The sequence below is a fragment of the Pungitius pungitius genome, chromosome 16 (assembly GCF_949316345.1).
Source record: "Pungitius pungitius chromosome 16, fPunPun2.1, whole genome shotgun sequence".
Classification (NCBI taxonomy): domain Eukaryota; kingdom Metazoa; phylum Chordata; class Actinopteri; order Perciformes; family Gasterosteidae; genus Pungitius; species Pungitius pungitius.
Window position 1 is genome coordinate 3,294,885 of NC_084915.1, and position 15,778 is coordinate 3,310,662.

Sequence of the window (15,778 nt, forward strand, 5' to 3'; positions counted from 1 at the left end):
GCCCACCGCCCCCGCCCCAGTGTCCCCACCCCAGCATTTCTTGCATGCCCTTTTCCCACGACCGGAGGGAGGATAAGGAGGTTTTGCCAAAGGTGTGCCAATGCTAGCAAAAAAAGGGTCAAAACAACCTTCTACTGCAGAAGTTGTGAGGTCCCCCTCTGCCTCAGCTCCACCAAGAGCTGCTTCACACAGTGGCATGACGAGCTGTAAAGTTCTTACTGGATGGACCCCGCGGACTGAGCAAAAGCCTTAAAATGTTGTATTTGGATATATTGAACACTGTAAATAATATACAGGTAAAATATATAGTTTGGTAGATGAGAAAATTCAAATTCGAACTCTCTGTACTAAAGTAGATTTGTTCTGCTTCACTCAATCAAATGAAAACTTTCCACATACAGTAATACTGTCCACAACCTGGGCGTTGAAATTGATGAGTTTCTAGCCTTCGTTCTCAATGTTTTATAGTGATGGATACACGCTACGTTTTTTTCCAGGCGGACTTTTAAAAAAATAACTGTGTGCCATCTTCATTTATTAATTAATTAGTGACATATATGCAGACATTTTTCCAAAACTTCCCACTGACATAGGTTCCTCTTTAGCCTACAGAAAATAAATTGTCCAAATAGATTAAATAATTACAAAGTTATTACATCTTTATTACGGGTATTCAATTTTCAGAGCAGAGGCTATAAATGAGGCTATAGCTTAAATAATGAATCCAAAACGTGTCAAAAACACAGACAGGAACCAGGGACAAACACCGACGACATGCGAACAGTAAACAATGACGCGACAAGGGGCACCAGGCACACAGGGCTCAAATACACAAGGGAGGTGCAGGTGATTGGACAATTGTGGAAACAATCATCGACACTGCAGACAATCACAGGACATGGCAGGAAGTGAAGCTAACCCCAGTAAAATGACATCCGGTAACTACATCTTTGACTCTAAATGTGTGTGTCACAATTAGTTACAATTTGCACATGTGTAAGTACCTCAAAGCACCTTCGGTTTACTTGAAAATCTGAATTCCTGTTACCAGTAGGTGGCGCTATGACTTTAATTTCACTTTACATGTCATCAGGTCTCATCAAAAATGAAAAAGAAAAAAAGAAAAAAGAGAAAAGTAGAGTGTTAGGTGTGGGATTCAAAACCCAGTCTCCTGCTTCTAAGCCAAAATGCTATTTGGAAGTATTGAAATCATATGAAGTAACTACATTTTTAACTTTTAAGTCTCCCTGTTTAACATAAAATCGGGCACTGGGGCCACTCCCTTAAAAACCGCCAGGGGGCGGTGTGGAGGCAATTTACTGCTTTTGAGTTACACACATTCCACACACACTTTAGAAGTGATCTCAGGCATACAATTTATGCACCTGAAACATCACATTCTAAGTCAGTAACATAATAGAATAAATACACAAAAAACTGAACTTCCTTTGCTCCTTTTGTTTTGTGGTGTGATTATAAACTGACTTTACATTTAGTTGTGTTTTATGGAGCCAGGAGGAAGCATCAAGCAGAAGGAGAACAATGTGTGTGTATTGACATTAAGCTACTCTAGCGTGGACACATGTAATATTTTACGGTTAAACCAGCATATATCCTATGCAAGAAAAGTTAATAAATGTGTTTGCTGTTGTCGTTTTTATTGTCAACATTCATGGACTCTGTCCAAAGATATTACTTTTAGCTGAAAGTAATTATAAATTAGTAAAGCATTATACATTAACTTTATCTTCTTTAAATCTACTTTACAAGTTTTTTGGGTTTTAACCCATATAGCTCTAGCCTCTTTATATTTATAATTTGCTGTTACCTCTCTCGTCTGTCTGCAGTACGAGATTTGACGACCCTCCAACTCAGCTGGCTGTGACTCAGCCCTGCCATGAGCTTCCTGGTGGGAGGAGCTGGGACTCGGGCCTCCCACAAATTACACTGATTGGGACCTCCAGGAGGAGAATAAAAGACCTCACTTTGAGGAGTCTCTCTCTCTCACGGCTGGGCCTGCGGCACCCGCCTCACCTACAAATAAACTATATATGTACAATGTTTGCGTGTGCCCTCCCTTTTCGTCGCCACCTCTGAGCCGGGTGGTAACAGAGACGATATCTAATCCTGCCTGGAATGCAAAGACTCGATTGGTCGAATAGTATCATGGATGGTTTAACTTGAATGCAATAGGTCTGTGCTTTAAACCACTACCGTAAAGACGACCAAAGCTGCGCCGGTCGTCAAGTGCGCTGTCACGTTTAAATCACAGCCGTCATTTTTTTTAGCTTTTGGTCCGCGTCTGAATGGGACAGCTTTCTGGGTCCGGACTCAGATCGCGGCCCGCCAGTTAGTGACCTCTGGTCTGGGTGGTGAGGGTGTCTGACCTCATACGTGTGGAAGGAATAACTTGCTATTACGATCATGAAGCACACCAGATGCACATCTAGTATTACATAACAAGAAATGTTCATATTATACAACTCTTTTCATCAGTAAGCATACTACAGAGCTCAAAGATAATACAGAAAATTAAGAAACTAAATGCCTTTAGACAGATCTAGACAACCACTTATGATTTACTAGTGTAACTATGATGTGAGCTGTTCTTTAATTGTTCCTGACAAAAGCAGAATGTTGAGCAGAAGATGGACGTAAACAATAGTAAACCCAGTATTTTGGCTCCCTCTACTGGATCTCCAACTCCATCTGTTTAGTCGACATTCACACATTAGTACACCTCCACTTCATAACAAATTGAGGTGAGAATGTCACATATAATAGCAGTTGAGTGGAATAAGTACACAGACATTGTTTGTCTGTATCATTAAAAGCCTCTTTCTCCGAGTTGGGATTATGTCATTGTCATTGAAGAAACATATTAGACATGAGTGTATAAGAGAAAAAAAGATGTTAAAATTAATGTGTTGATGAGAGAACATAAAAAGGTTAAGGATTTGAACTCTGAACTCAACAGCCCCAACAGATAATGTATCAGATTTAAAGCTCAGGAGGGCTCCTGTAATCCGTTAAGTACACATGGAAACCCATCCCGGGAGAGGGATCCCTCCTCTGACGTTCTCCCTAAGGTTTCTTCCCTTTTTTCCCCATTGAAGGGGTTTTTCATATTTTGGGGAGTTTTTCCTGTGCCGATGTGAGGGTTTCGGGACAGAGGATGTTCCATGTGTACAGACTGTAAAGCCCTCTGAGGCAAATTTGTAATTTGCGATTTTGGGCTATACAAAATAAAAATAAATTTAAATTGTGGAAAACACAGAAATAAACAAAGCTGATTTTTTTTTTAAAGATTTGCTAAAAATACAGAAATGACGAGCTGAAAGGAATTTTTGGGAAATAAAGAATTAATACGGAAATACATTTGTCGGCTTTCAGTTTCTGCTAAGAATTCTTTTTAAATGTAGTAATATCTACTATCAATAGCAGAAGAAGAAAAGAATAGTGTTAGTAGTGGAACTAGTATTATCAGCAGTAGTACTAATATTATTAGTCATTGTATTAGTGTCATAGTATTTGTAGTAACATCAGTAGTAGTTGTATTAATAGTAGTAGAAAAACTAGTATTTATAGTAATAGTAGTTTCATTGGTAGTAGTTAAAGTATTTAGCAGCATAAAAACTAATAGTACTCTTTATAGTAGTAAGTCTTTTTAGTATTAATAGCAGTTGAAATACTAGAAGTAGTAATGGTCATAGTAGTATCAGTTGTAGAAGTACTACTAGTAGTACTAGTAATATTTGTAGTTGTACTAGTATTTGAAAGAGCAAATTTGAAAGTATTTCAACAAAATAGGTACAGTTAATCATCAGAATGTTTGTTATTCAAACTAAGCAGTTATTATTTGATAAGCCTCAAAGATTACAGTAAGAATTCCCTCCATGGGGGTTTTATTTTGAAATTATGGGAGAAAAAGAGAAATCTACAAAGAGGGAGGGAGGAAGAGAGAAAGGGAGGAAAAGAGAGCAGGGGTTAGGAATGGAGAGAGGGGAAGGAAGGGAGGGATATGAGGAAGGGAGAGAGGAAAGAGGCAGAGAGAGTGAGTCATTAACAGTAAGTGGGTGGGCGGGGAGCGAGGGGTTTCATGTTTGTTGACAGAAAGCATACAGTTGCAAGCAAAATTATTCAACCCCCATTGCACATTAGGTTTATTGGCAAAATATACAATTTCTCAGCTGTTTGCAATAAACAAATTACACAAGAATTGTTTAAGTATTTCAATTAAACTAATATTACAAAGGTTTTATCAAATTTCAACACAAAATGCTACTTTTAATGAATTTACTGCAGTCTCAAAATAATTTAACCCTTTCATGACAAGCATCATCAGTACATAGTAGAGCACCCGTTTGCTGTTAAGACCTGCTGCAAACGTGATGCATAGACACCAGCTTCTGACAGCGTTCCTGAGGAATGTTAGCCCATTCCTCATGGACAATGGCTTCCAGTTCAGTAATGTTCTTTGGTGTGCATTTTGCAACCGCCTTCTTCAAATCCCATTAGAGATTTTCGATGGGGTTCAAGTCAGACGACTGTGACGGCCACTCTAGAATCTTCCATTTCTTCTTCTGAAACCAAGCCTTAGTGGACTTTAAAGTATGCTTGGGATCATTGTCCTGTTGCAAGGTCCAATGAATCCATCGTGCCCTCAAAACAATGCAGGTTTCCAGTGCCAGAGGCAGCAAAGCAGCCCCAGAGCGTCACTGAGCCACCGCCATGTTTCATTTGTAGGGAGTGGGTTCTTTTCAGCATATGCTTCATTCTTCTTCCTCCAGACATACCGCTGATCCATAGGCCTGAATAGTTCCAGTTTTGTCTCATCGCTCCACAGAACAGAATTCCAAAACTTTGGTGGTTTATTTATATGGTTTTCAGCATATTGGAGCCGACTTTTCTTGTGCTTTTGGGTCAGAAGTGGTGTGCGTCTTGTCCGGGCATGGAACCCTTCAGTGTTTAGTATGTGACTTACTGTGCAAACTGAAAACTCAGTGTCTGCTGCCACCAAGTCTTGCTGCAGGTGTTTTGCAGTCACTTGAGGGTTATTGACCACTTGCCTCCTCAGGAATCTGGTAGCTTCCTCTTTCTGCCACGTCCAGGTAGTGTAGCCACTGTTCCTTCAACTTTTAACTTGCAAACTATGCTTCCAACTGAATTTCTAGGGACATTCAGTGCCTTTTCTATCTTTTTGTATCCTTTTCCTTGTTTGTGCAAGGCAATGATGTCTTCTCTGAACCCATAGCCAGACCAGGTCTTTATGTGTTCTATCTCAAGCACACCTGAACTAATGAAGCCCTTGATTAGTTGCACCAGGTGTGCTTGATACAGGGAGTTGAATCATTTCAAAGGGTGCTCTACTAATTACTGAAGATGTTTGTCATGAAGGGGTTGAATAATTGAGACTGCAATAGTGATTAAAAGTAGCATATTGTGTTGAATTTGGATGAAAACCATGGTAATATTAGTCGTATTGAACTATTTCAACTGTTCTTGTCTACTTTGTTTATTGCAAACAGCTGAAAAATTGTACATATTTGCCAATAAGCCTAATACGCAATGGGAGTTGAATAATTTTGAATGCAACTGTAGCTGCGTCATGTGACCCCACTAATCAGCTATTATGGTTCAGCTGTGTGAGACAAATTTTGAAATGATGGAATTGGGTGATGGGGGGTTGGGAGATAAAAATAATAGTAATATTAGTGTTGTAGTTGTAATTGTGGTACTGGTAGTGCTAGCAGTAGAAGAAGTAGCGGTAGTGGTCGTTTTAGTTTCAATAGCAGTAGAAAAAACAGAATAGTGTTAGTAATACTAGTATTATCAGCGGTAGTACTAATACAATTAGTCACAGTAGTATTTGTTGTAACATTAGTAGTAGTTTTGTATTAATAGTAGTAGAAATACTACTAGTAGAAGTGATAATAACAGTGTTATCATTTGTAGTAGTAATATTAGTAGCATAAATACTAGGACTTTTCATAGTAGTAAGTATGAATAGTATTTTTAGTACCACTACTACTAGGGTTGGGTATCGAGAATCGAGAATCGAATGGAATCGGAACTAGCTTTGCGATTTACCCGGTATCGTTCAAAAGTTTAAAATTCGATTCCTTGTTTCGATTCTCAGTCCGCCGGCGCCGACCGGAAATAGAAACCGCTGAACACCAACGAAGAAGCGTCCACCGGAAGTGTTGGCGTAACAGCGCGATCGAACATGTATAGCGTGCGTCGGCGGTCCAAAGTGTGGTTACACTTTTCGAAACAAACCGAAAACTTGGCAAAAAACTCCCGGTTGTTGTAAATTTGTGACGCATCAGACCAGTGCGCGCGCGGGTGCCGGGTGGCCCGAGCGGAGCTGTCCTATCTGTTAAAATGAGCAGTGAGGCTGGTGCTGCAAAGAAGAAAAAAAAGATTGTACTAGCACTCCCCGCGTCGACCGCCAGCACCCCCCCGTCAGCGAAAGTGTCCCTGATTTGAGGTTGGGAGAGTTGCGCGCGCCCCCCCCTCCGTGTGCCCCGTGTTTGACGCGCTGCCTCTTCCTCTGATTCCAAGGGTTCGTCCATCAGTGGGAGCAAGGTAACGTTTAAGTACCTGCAGTATCATACACTCACGTGTAAATGTGTTTTTGTGAGGTTTCAAAAATAAAGCTCTCTGGAGGAAAGTGTACCCCTGTTATTTATAATGTTTATACAATATTCAAGTTCATAGTTTGATATTCATATTGTAGTTGAAAACAGCCCTGTTAGAAATTCATAGTAAAGTTAATAAAAAGTTCATAGAATTAACATTGATGGAGAAGGCCAGACTATTTCCTTCAGAAAGACCCTTGGTTAGCTAGCTCATTTAAAACATCTTAAACTTAAACTTTTTTGACCCTACCTCTTAAAAGAATCGGAATCGAGAATCGCTAGGAACCGGAATCGAAACAAGGAATCGGTATCGGAATCGGAATCGCTCAAATTCAAACGATACCCAACCCTAACTACTACTGATTAGTAGGAGAGTCATTTTAGTTTTAATACCAGTTGAAATACTAGAAGTACTAGTAATATTAGTAGTAGTAAAAGTCATTTTAGTATAAATACCGGTTCAAACTCTAGAAGTACAACAAGAAGTACTAGTAATATTAGTGTCACAAGCTGGCAGGTCGCGGGCAAGGAGGGAGGACTCAAAAAAAGAGTTTGGTGAGGAGGAGGGTGGAGAGAAGGATATTTTGGGAGGAGTTCTATGAGGTGTAGGTGGTTTAATTAAGATAGTTGATGAAGTTGATAGAAGGGATTTGGCTGGGGGAAAGAAGCAGGGTTAGATAGGGGGGTGAGGCAAAGAGGAGGGGGGCAGTAAGGGTGTGGGAATTCTGTGAGGGGCGGATTTAAAAAACATGTTCGTTAGGTAAGAAGCATGGTTAGAAAAGGGAGGACAGGGGAAAAGGAACCAAGGGAGGGGAGGACATCTGTGAGTGGGGAAAAAAGCGGTTAGAAGAGGGGTTAAAAAGGGGGGGGGGGCTCATGTAAGGGAGTGTCTGGTCCTTAATACGGCTCTAGCCGTAAACACAGTTTACAAAATGTGTACCTACAAAGAGAAGCGAGTGATGAATGGCCAGATGGAATTTCTTCAAAATGAGAACCATGGAGCTGACCAGAGGTAATAAAGAAAGGGATTACCAGAGCCACAATAAGCCATTTAAAAGGACTAACACAACTTTTGAGCTGAAACAGAGAAGGCCGAGCCTGCCATCAGCTGTTGATTTGTACACCTCCAGCCAGCGAACACAGAATTGTGTATTTTGTGACAGTGCTAGGGTTGGGTATCGAGAATCGAATGGAATCGAAACTAGCTTTGCGATTTACCCGGTATCGTTCAAAAGTTTAAAATTCGATTCCTTGTTTCGATTCTCAGTCCGCCGGCGCCGACCGGAAATAGAAACCGCTGAACACCAACGAAGAAGCGTCCACCGGAAGTGTTGGCGTAACAGCGCGATCGAACATGTATAGCGTGCGTCGGCGGTCCAAAGTGTGGTTACACTTTTCGAAACAAACCAAAAACTTGGCAAAAAACTCCCGGTTGTTGTGAATTTGTGACGCATCAGACCAGTGTGCGCGCACGGGTGCCGGGTGGCCCGAGCGGAGCGGCCCTATTTGTTAAAATGAGCAGTGAGGCTGGCGCTGCAAAGAAAAAAAAAGGTTGTACTAGCACTCCCCGCGTCGACCGCCAGCAGCCCCCCGTCAGCGAAAGTGTCCCTGATTTGAGGTTGGGAGAGTTGTGCGCCCCCCCCGTGTGCCCCGTGTTTGACGCGCTGCCTCCTCCTCTGATTCCAAGGGTTCGTCCATCAGTGGGAGCAAGGTAACGTTTAAGTACCTGCAGTATCATACACTCACGTGTAAATGTGTTTTTGTGAGGTTTCAAAAATAAAGCTCTCTGGAGGAAAGTGTACCCCTGTTATTTATAATGTTTATACAATATTCAAGTTCATAGTTTGATATTCATATTGTAGTTGAAAACAGCCCTGTTAGAAATTCATAGTAAAGTTTGATTGATGGAGAAGGTCAGACTATTTCCTTCAGAAAGACCCTTGGTTAGCTAGCTCATTTAAAATATCTTAAACTTAAACTTTTTTGACCCTGCCTCTTAGAAGAATCGGAATCGAGAATCGCTGGGAACCGGAATCGAAACAAGGAATCGGTATCGGAATCGCTCAAATTCAAACGAAACCCAACCCTAGACAGTGCAGAGCACAAACCTGAACACTGTCCCTCACACAATGTGACTGAGCGGCGGGATATTCTAAAAAAGGATGGGAAGATGCTACGTGTTCCTAGGACAACGGCACATAACAAGAAACTGCAGAATTAAGGATTCATCCTGTTGACATTGTGGAAAAAGACATCACAGTGCAGTATGCATAAAGGGTGCAGAGCCTACGCTTATCACCAATGACAAGGTACAACAAATTAATTTCTACAAACTCGGGTAAGAAGTTGAAATTATAAAGCAACAGTAAGAGTTGAACATAGGGGAAACGGATGACTGATCAAGTGGTTGTTGTAGTCTGGGGAATATAGGCCTACAATTATTTTTTAACATTTGGGTGTTTTTATTATTTTGTTATTTTTATTTTGAGTACATGATTCCGGGATATTTCTAATGCATTATTTTCTGCGAAGGTAGATAGGACTGTGTACGATAGAAATTTCACTCTGAACAAATTCTCCGAGATCGTAACACTCGCTATTGACTACCCGGGTAAAATAAGACCGTTGTTATAGTTAACCAAACGTGAATTCTACCTGTAGAATAAGATCGTGGCTGTAGCACACGTGAGTTTTACGCTGAAGCAGCGTAGGCCGCCGCGATCGTTTCGATACCGAAACCCAACACCAAAAAACAGATGATGTCCTTTTTGGGCATGTGCTCATACTCCTCACTTATTCATTAAGTGATCATTTATTCCAAACTACTCACAAATGGAACAACCGTTATCAAACCTAATCCATGGAAAAAATCTTACAGCACACGACAAAATAATCTGGACTGAAGAGGGTCTTGCGGCCTTCACACAAATGAAATGTGCTTTGCAAACTCCTCCGACTCTTGGACTGCCGAATACGAATAAGCCATTTACTCAAACAGTAGTTGAAAGACAGGGCTGCATGACTTCTGTGCTGCTTCAACCGCATGGTGATAAAATCCACCCGGTTGCGTATTTCTCCGCAAAACTCGACCCTGTCGCTGCAGGACTGCCACAATGTTTGCGCGCTGTGGCCGCGGCTGAAAAAGCGCCTACTGCCTCACGTGACACAGTGGGTTACGCACCACTCACTCTGCTCGTTCCGCACGCGGTTTCTTTGATTCTCCTCGAACAGAAATCCTCTCACCTTTCTGCGGCTCGCTATTTACGGTACCATGTCTCCTCGACATGCCGAATGTCACAATAAAACGTTGTACTAACCTTAACCCTGCATCCTTACTTCCTATTTCTGGGGATGGGGAGGACCTCAACTGTTTGGCTGAGCTCCAAGCTCAGTGCACTCCTCGTCCTGACCTAGTGAACACTCCACTAACTAAGAGCGACATGGTAATGTATGTGGATGGATCCGCCTCTCGCGATCCTTCTAGTTTTACAGTCTGGTGAAGATTGTGTTGGTTTTGCTGTTGTTTCTGACTCTGGTGTGCTGTGTTCAGGTCCTCTGGCATGTCACCTCTGGCAGATGAGCTCATCGCTCTGACCGAAGCCTGTAAACTGGCTAAGGGTAAAACAGTCACAGTTCACACTGACTCTCGCTATGCGTTTGGTGTAGTACATGATTTTGGGGCTTTCCTTAAATCGGACGGTAAGCCCATCCTACATCACACTCTCATTGCTGAACTGTTGGAATCCATCTTGCTACCCACAGCTATTGCTGTCTGTAAATGTATTATTATTGAAATATTCCACAACACATTACTACTCTATAACAAAAAAGTACTACTTGTATTTATACAACTACAACTACTACTAATGTTAATACAAATAATACTATGACTATTGCTATTAGTACTACAGCTGATAATACTAGTACTACTACTACTTCTAACACTACTATTTCTTTTCTACTGCTATTGAAACTAAAACTACTACTTCTCCTACTGTTAGTACTACCAGTACCACAATTACAACTACAACCAATACTACACTAATATTACTACCAGAAATACATTTTTAAAATTCATCTCAGCTTTTGTCATTTCTGAATATTCCGCAATGTTTTGAAAGTCATTTCATTATTTCTAATATCTGTATTTTATTTTAATTCACTTCTGCCATTTCTGTATGTTTTTGTATTCTTAGAATTTTTTTCTTAATCATTTTTTTTCCTTTCTATATTTCAGCATTTTCTAAAATTAATTAATTAATTCCAGCTTTTTTTATCTCTATTTCTTTCAGCGATGTTTGGAAATTAATTTCAGCTTTTCTTATTTCTGTCTTTTTTGCATTTCAGCTTTTTTCGGAAATTCATTTCAACTTTTAGCATTCCAACGCATTTTCAGGAGGAAATGCATTTTCTAGTCTTATATAGTAATCTACACATAAATATCATGCATAAGGGCATTTAGTACATATATCGTCATATTCATTCGTATCAAGACTCTTTGGGCTTGTTTTTATCTACTTATTCTGAAAGAGTTGAGATAATTATTTTCACCAGCAACATCTCATTGGATGATGATGCATTCCATGAAGCCTATAGCAGGCACAGCAATTAAAGAAGTATAATTTGATTGATTAGAGTGATGAGGCATTTAGCCTATATATTTTCCCAACACTTTATGCATTTAACTTGTCTGCGATACTTTATCGGGCTTGTAGTCGCAGTGGGGCGGTGTCAGTTTTTCGTGATAATTTAATTCAATTAATATTATTTTCTATATCGCAAAATCTCACATTTGCCTTAGATGGTTTTACAGTCTGAATACATGTGACATCCTCTGTCCCGAAACGCTCACACCAGCAAAAGGAAAACTCCCCAAAATTGAAAAAGCCTTTGATGGGGAGAATAAAGGGAAGAAACCTTTACAGATGCTGAGGAGGATCCCTCCCCAATGATGGACAGTCTGCGATGGTTGTACAGAATGAACAACGTAAAAGATGTACAATACGTTCATTTCATCCAACAGAAATAACTCAAATACACATAATCTAAGGATCAGGATCATTTCCTGCTCGTCTGCAGAGAAAAAATATGCCGTTGTACTGTTAAATAATCAACTCTTCTGCCTTCTGACATAGGATGGTTATCCTAATGACTGACCTCTGGTTTAAACTAACAAGACAGTTTGAGAAAGTTGAGCCACGTACGAGGAATAGGGCACTGAACACACTCCCCCTTTGCAGTTCAAATTCATAAAATATTATACAAAGGGTTTAATCTGCTGAATCTGAAATACTGAGCCAGTCAGAAGTTCGTCCATCATAACCCATGTGGGTGCAAGTATTGGCCTGCATGGTTCTGTATGAAGCTTCAGCAGGAGTAAGGAAGACTTCTTAGACTCGTTATACTTCTTTTCTTCGCTCTCTCTCCATCAGCTAATTGTGAGTGCTCATTTTAAAATAACCAACCAGATTCTGCATAGTTTCCTTCAGTCAATCATGTCCATGTTGTTAAAAATGTTGAGAAGTGGTATTGGTTGAGTTCCTGTAATTATAATCCATCTGTGCTGGTGCACCCGCATAGAACCATCAGAAGCATGTGTTTTTAATGCTTCAAAAATATTGGTAATCTGAAAAACACAACATTATTGTTTACTAGCTTTAGTGACTTACCAAGAAGAGCTTTGAACAAGTTGCTTTTGAAAATCCCCATTACTCTGAGAACAGCAGTTCTGAGCTGCTGCTCCTCCGGCCTCCTCAGTTTAGTGCAGAACTCCTCCAGGAGCCCAATCGCTCGAGCTTTATCTGCAGCGGATAGGGCAGAGAAGACAACATGACCGTTGGTGCCATATATACACATATAAAAATAGCAGTAATAGTGTCAGTAATAATTCTGATACAAATATGACAGATAACAGATTTCATAAGCAAGCTGCATAGATTTGCTTGAATTTAACAACATGAGCATCCATAGGGACATCCTGTTAGGTTTGTACGAGCTGGTTTGCAGTCATTTTCCAGTTAATCCCAAAAAACTTTGATGGGGTTGAAATCAAGGATTTTCGCAGTTTGCTATTACAAGCTACAAAACGTAATGGCTTTAATGAGCTGACTTTGCAAAGAAAGAACGAGCTGTGGTTATATTACATTACATGTTATTCAGCTGAAGCTTTTATCCAAAGTGACTTACAATAAGTGCATATCAACCATAGGGATACAAACTCAGAAGAACAAGAAAGTGCAATTTTATCAAATTTACAACTTTTAAAGATAATAGCCATTATGTTGGAGTGTAGAAGAACGCAAAAGGTTGAGCAACTAGGCTTGAGTTTTAAATGTTACTATGAACTGTGGACTAATGCAATGTTAGCGATGTCACTCATACTTTTTACGGAGTCTCCTGAAAAACTCTCAAAACAGTAACTCACCTTTTTTAGTGAGAAGCATAGCTAACTGTAAAATTGACTCTTGCTCAGGCTTCCAGGTCAGAGGTCAACAAATTGTTCCACTTGGTGGGATGACAAAAAACGGAGAGTGTTGTGATGAAAGTAGCTCCTCTCAAAGCTGTACAACTGGAGTCCAGGTACCACAAGGAAGGGATTTGTTCTCTAGGGTCTGTGTCCACTGAGGACCTCCACGGACTAGATCTAAGTAATCCAAAAGCAACTCCGTTATGATATCCTGCAGCGATGCTTCTTCAACTATACTGTACTATTCACTGTGACCGTTCAGTGATTCAGGGGTTCTCTGAGTGAGAACGCTGGCCAACCGCTGCATTAAAAACAGTCTGCACGTGAGCTCTGTATAGCTGGCAGAACACCTTGTCATGATGGATTCACTGCTGCTTCCAAAATATGTCCTCGGACTTACGGGTTACATTGCGGGACCAGAGACTGCAAGCCGGAGAGAGTGTAGGGCATGCCGGCCCGGTGTCCGCCGGGGTGTGTGTGGAGGGGGTCACGTCTAGCTGTGCCCTGGTCGGTGCTATCGGGAGAAGCTAATCTACAGCAGGTTTTCTGCCCCATGGTGCATATAAATTGATCAGCCAAATCGCCGAAGAACTGTTCCACCACACTCAAAACTGGAAAATAAATTTCGAGTTTCAAAAATCAATATCCGCGAGTTTTCCTTTAACGATGCACGTACGGTCATGCTAGCTAACACGAACAGTCACATCAGAGTTGGTGTCTAGAGCGTGGACTTATGGGGGCGACGTGTGTACTGTGTACACCAATGAGGCCGCCGACGTCAAGCCATACAATAAAAAGCCCGTTAACGGTGCTCCTACGGATAGATAAAACGTTAATGTCCGCGTCGTGCATTAAGTTAACGTTAATTAGCTAGCATTCATGCTACATCGGCAGCCTGCGGCGGGGCTAGATTAAACACTTTCCCGGTGCAACGCCTGGCTGAAGGGAAAACACCTGCCTGCCAACTATGGGAGAAAATGCATGGGTCTCAAATGACTCCATATATTTTCATTTTCCGTGAAATTGTGACAGTGTAATTGCCGGAATTTTCTCCTGAACCGTACTACTGCGGTCAACTCAGCCGACACTCGGATATCCGTGGTCAACTCAGCCTACACTTGAATTTTAGTGCACGTTTAAGCTGACATTTACGGTATTGAGCAAGTAACCGGAATACAACCTATTTAATCAAATATTCAGGACAATGACTGAAGTATATGAGTTAAGGACGAGTCTGACTACTCTTGTACAGTAAATGCAACATATTTAGTGTACATTTTTAGAGATTTCTCCAAAGTAAAAGCCCTATATTTGCAAGTTCAAAAGCACAATTTCTCAAAGTTTGGACTGCAATAAAAACAGATTTTATATACTATTAACTACTACAAGCAAGATAACCTTCCTGAACTTTTATCATTTGTATGTATAATTCTCTATCACAAACTACATCTGTCATCATAGTTGTCTATCACACTATTCATAAATATCATCAGTGTTTTGCCCAAAAACTGGAACCAACAAACATGGTCTCTGTTTGCAGTTGTTTTTCAGCTAATTCTTCATAATATCTGATCAAATCTTCTATTTGCACCCCTGCAGCACAGGTTTCTAATGAAATATTTTGTTGTGTTGAACTCTAATTCTCACTGATCCATGTGTTTGTTTGGTTTAGATGTACACTACCCGTCCAATCCTTTTTAACATGTGCTCTTTCACACGTGTCTCTCCTATAACAGAGATTTGGATTTCGGTAACACTAACAATGGATATTTTTGACGAGGACTGCGTTAAATGGCAATGCCTTTGTGCCTTTTCCCTTTGCAGTGGTCAACAAGTTAATTTGCAACCTGAATTAAGAATAAATCCACTTAGGATATTAAACCAGGTTTTTGAGACTATTTAAAGACAGTCCGCCATCTTTGTTGATTTTGTTACCACGGCACAACGCATCACACTAACAAAACCAGGAAAACATCCACGTACACATAAATGATGGTTAAACACATGACCGGCGTGTCTTTGTAAGTTACCCAGGGGCTTCGTTGATTACTGTAAACAAGAACCACGTCTACAAGCTCCTTCCTTGCACCCCTTCAAATGAATCACTATCAATCACCTTGTCGACAGACGGGGTACAAAGCATCTGTTTGAGCTGATGGTTTTAGCGCAGTGCAGAAATCCTGTCCCATTCATTTACTGCAGGTGTCACAGTCCGCATTGGTTTCAACAGCCTCGTAATTGATGGCCTTGTATGTGCGAGTGTGCGGGACGTGAGAGCCATTTGAGTGGAGAGAGGTGTGTGCGTGCACGGGCGTGCCAAAGCCCGACTTCTCTTAACGGAGCCTCTGTGTTACTCAACTCAACTTTATTTATAAAGCACTTTCAAAACCACAAGTGGAACCCCCCCAGGTTTGACCGTCAAATGTAATCCTCATTGTTGCCAAATTAACTTTATCATGAATAAAAGACTATGACCTTTTTCCTGCATAATCAAATTAAATGTAGTTTCCCAGACATTTTTTACCTCATTCTAAAAGTTGATTTAATACACTTTAAATACACTTATAAAAGAAGTCTTCAAATCAACATCCACTGAAGCTGTGTGCCCTTCAGCTATTTACAGTTAATCAACACAAAAAAGAACACATAGCGGCGCATATTGAGGCAAAAC

At 40.7% G+C, this 15,778-nt stretch overlaps 1 protein-coding gene across 3 annotated transcripts in view; it reads right to left on the reverse strand.

Moving 5' to 3' along the window:
* dlg2 (discs, large homolog 2 (Drosophila)) overlaps positions 1–14,212 on the reverse strand; it is a 168,379-nt gene extending 154,167 nt beyond the window's left edge. For all 3 annotated transcript variants that reach the window (XM_062558238.1, XM_062558237.1, XM_062558236.1), the window contains exons 1-2: positions 13,066–14,212; positions 12,311–12,442 (exon numbers count right to left, since the gene is read on the reverse strand). In XM_062558238.1, the coding sequence (XP_062414222.1) occupies positions 12,311–12,442; positions 13,066–13,084 (151 nt within the window). In that variant the 5' untranslated portion in view covers positions 13,085–14,212. The remainder of the gene's footprint in view (positions 1–12,310; positions 12,443–13,065) is intronic.
* Between the last annotated feature and the right edge of the window lie 1,566 nt (positions 14,213–15,778).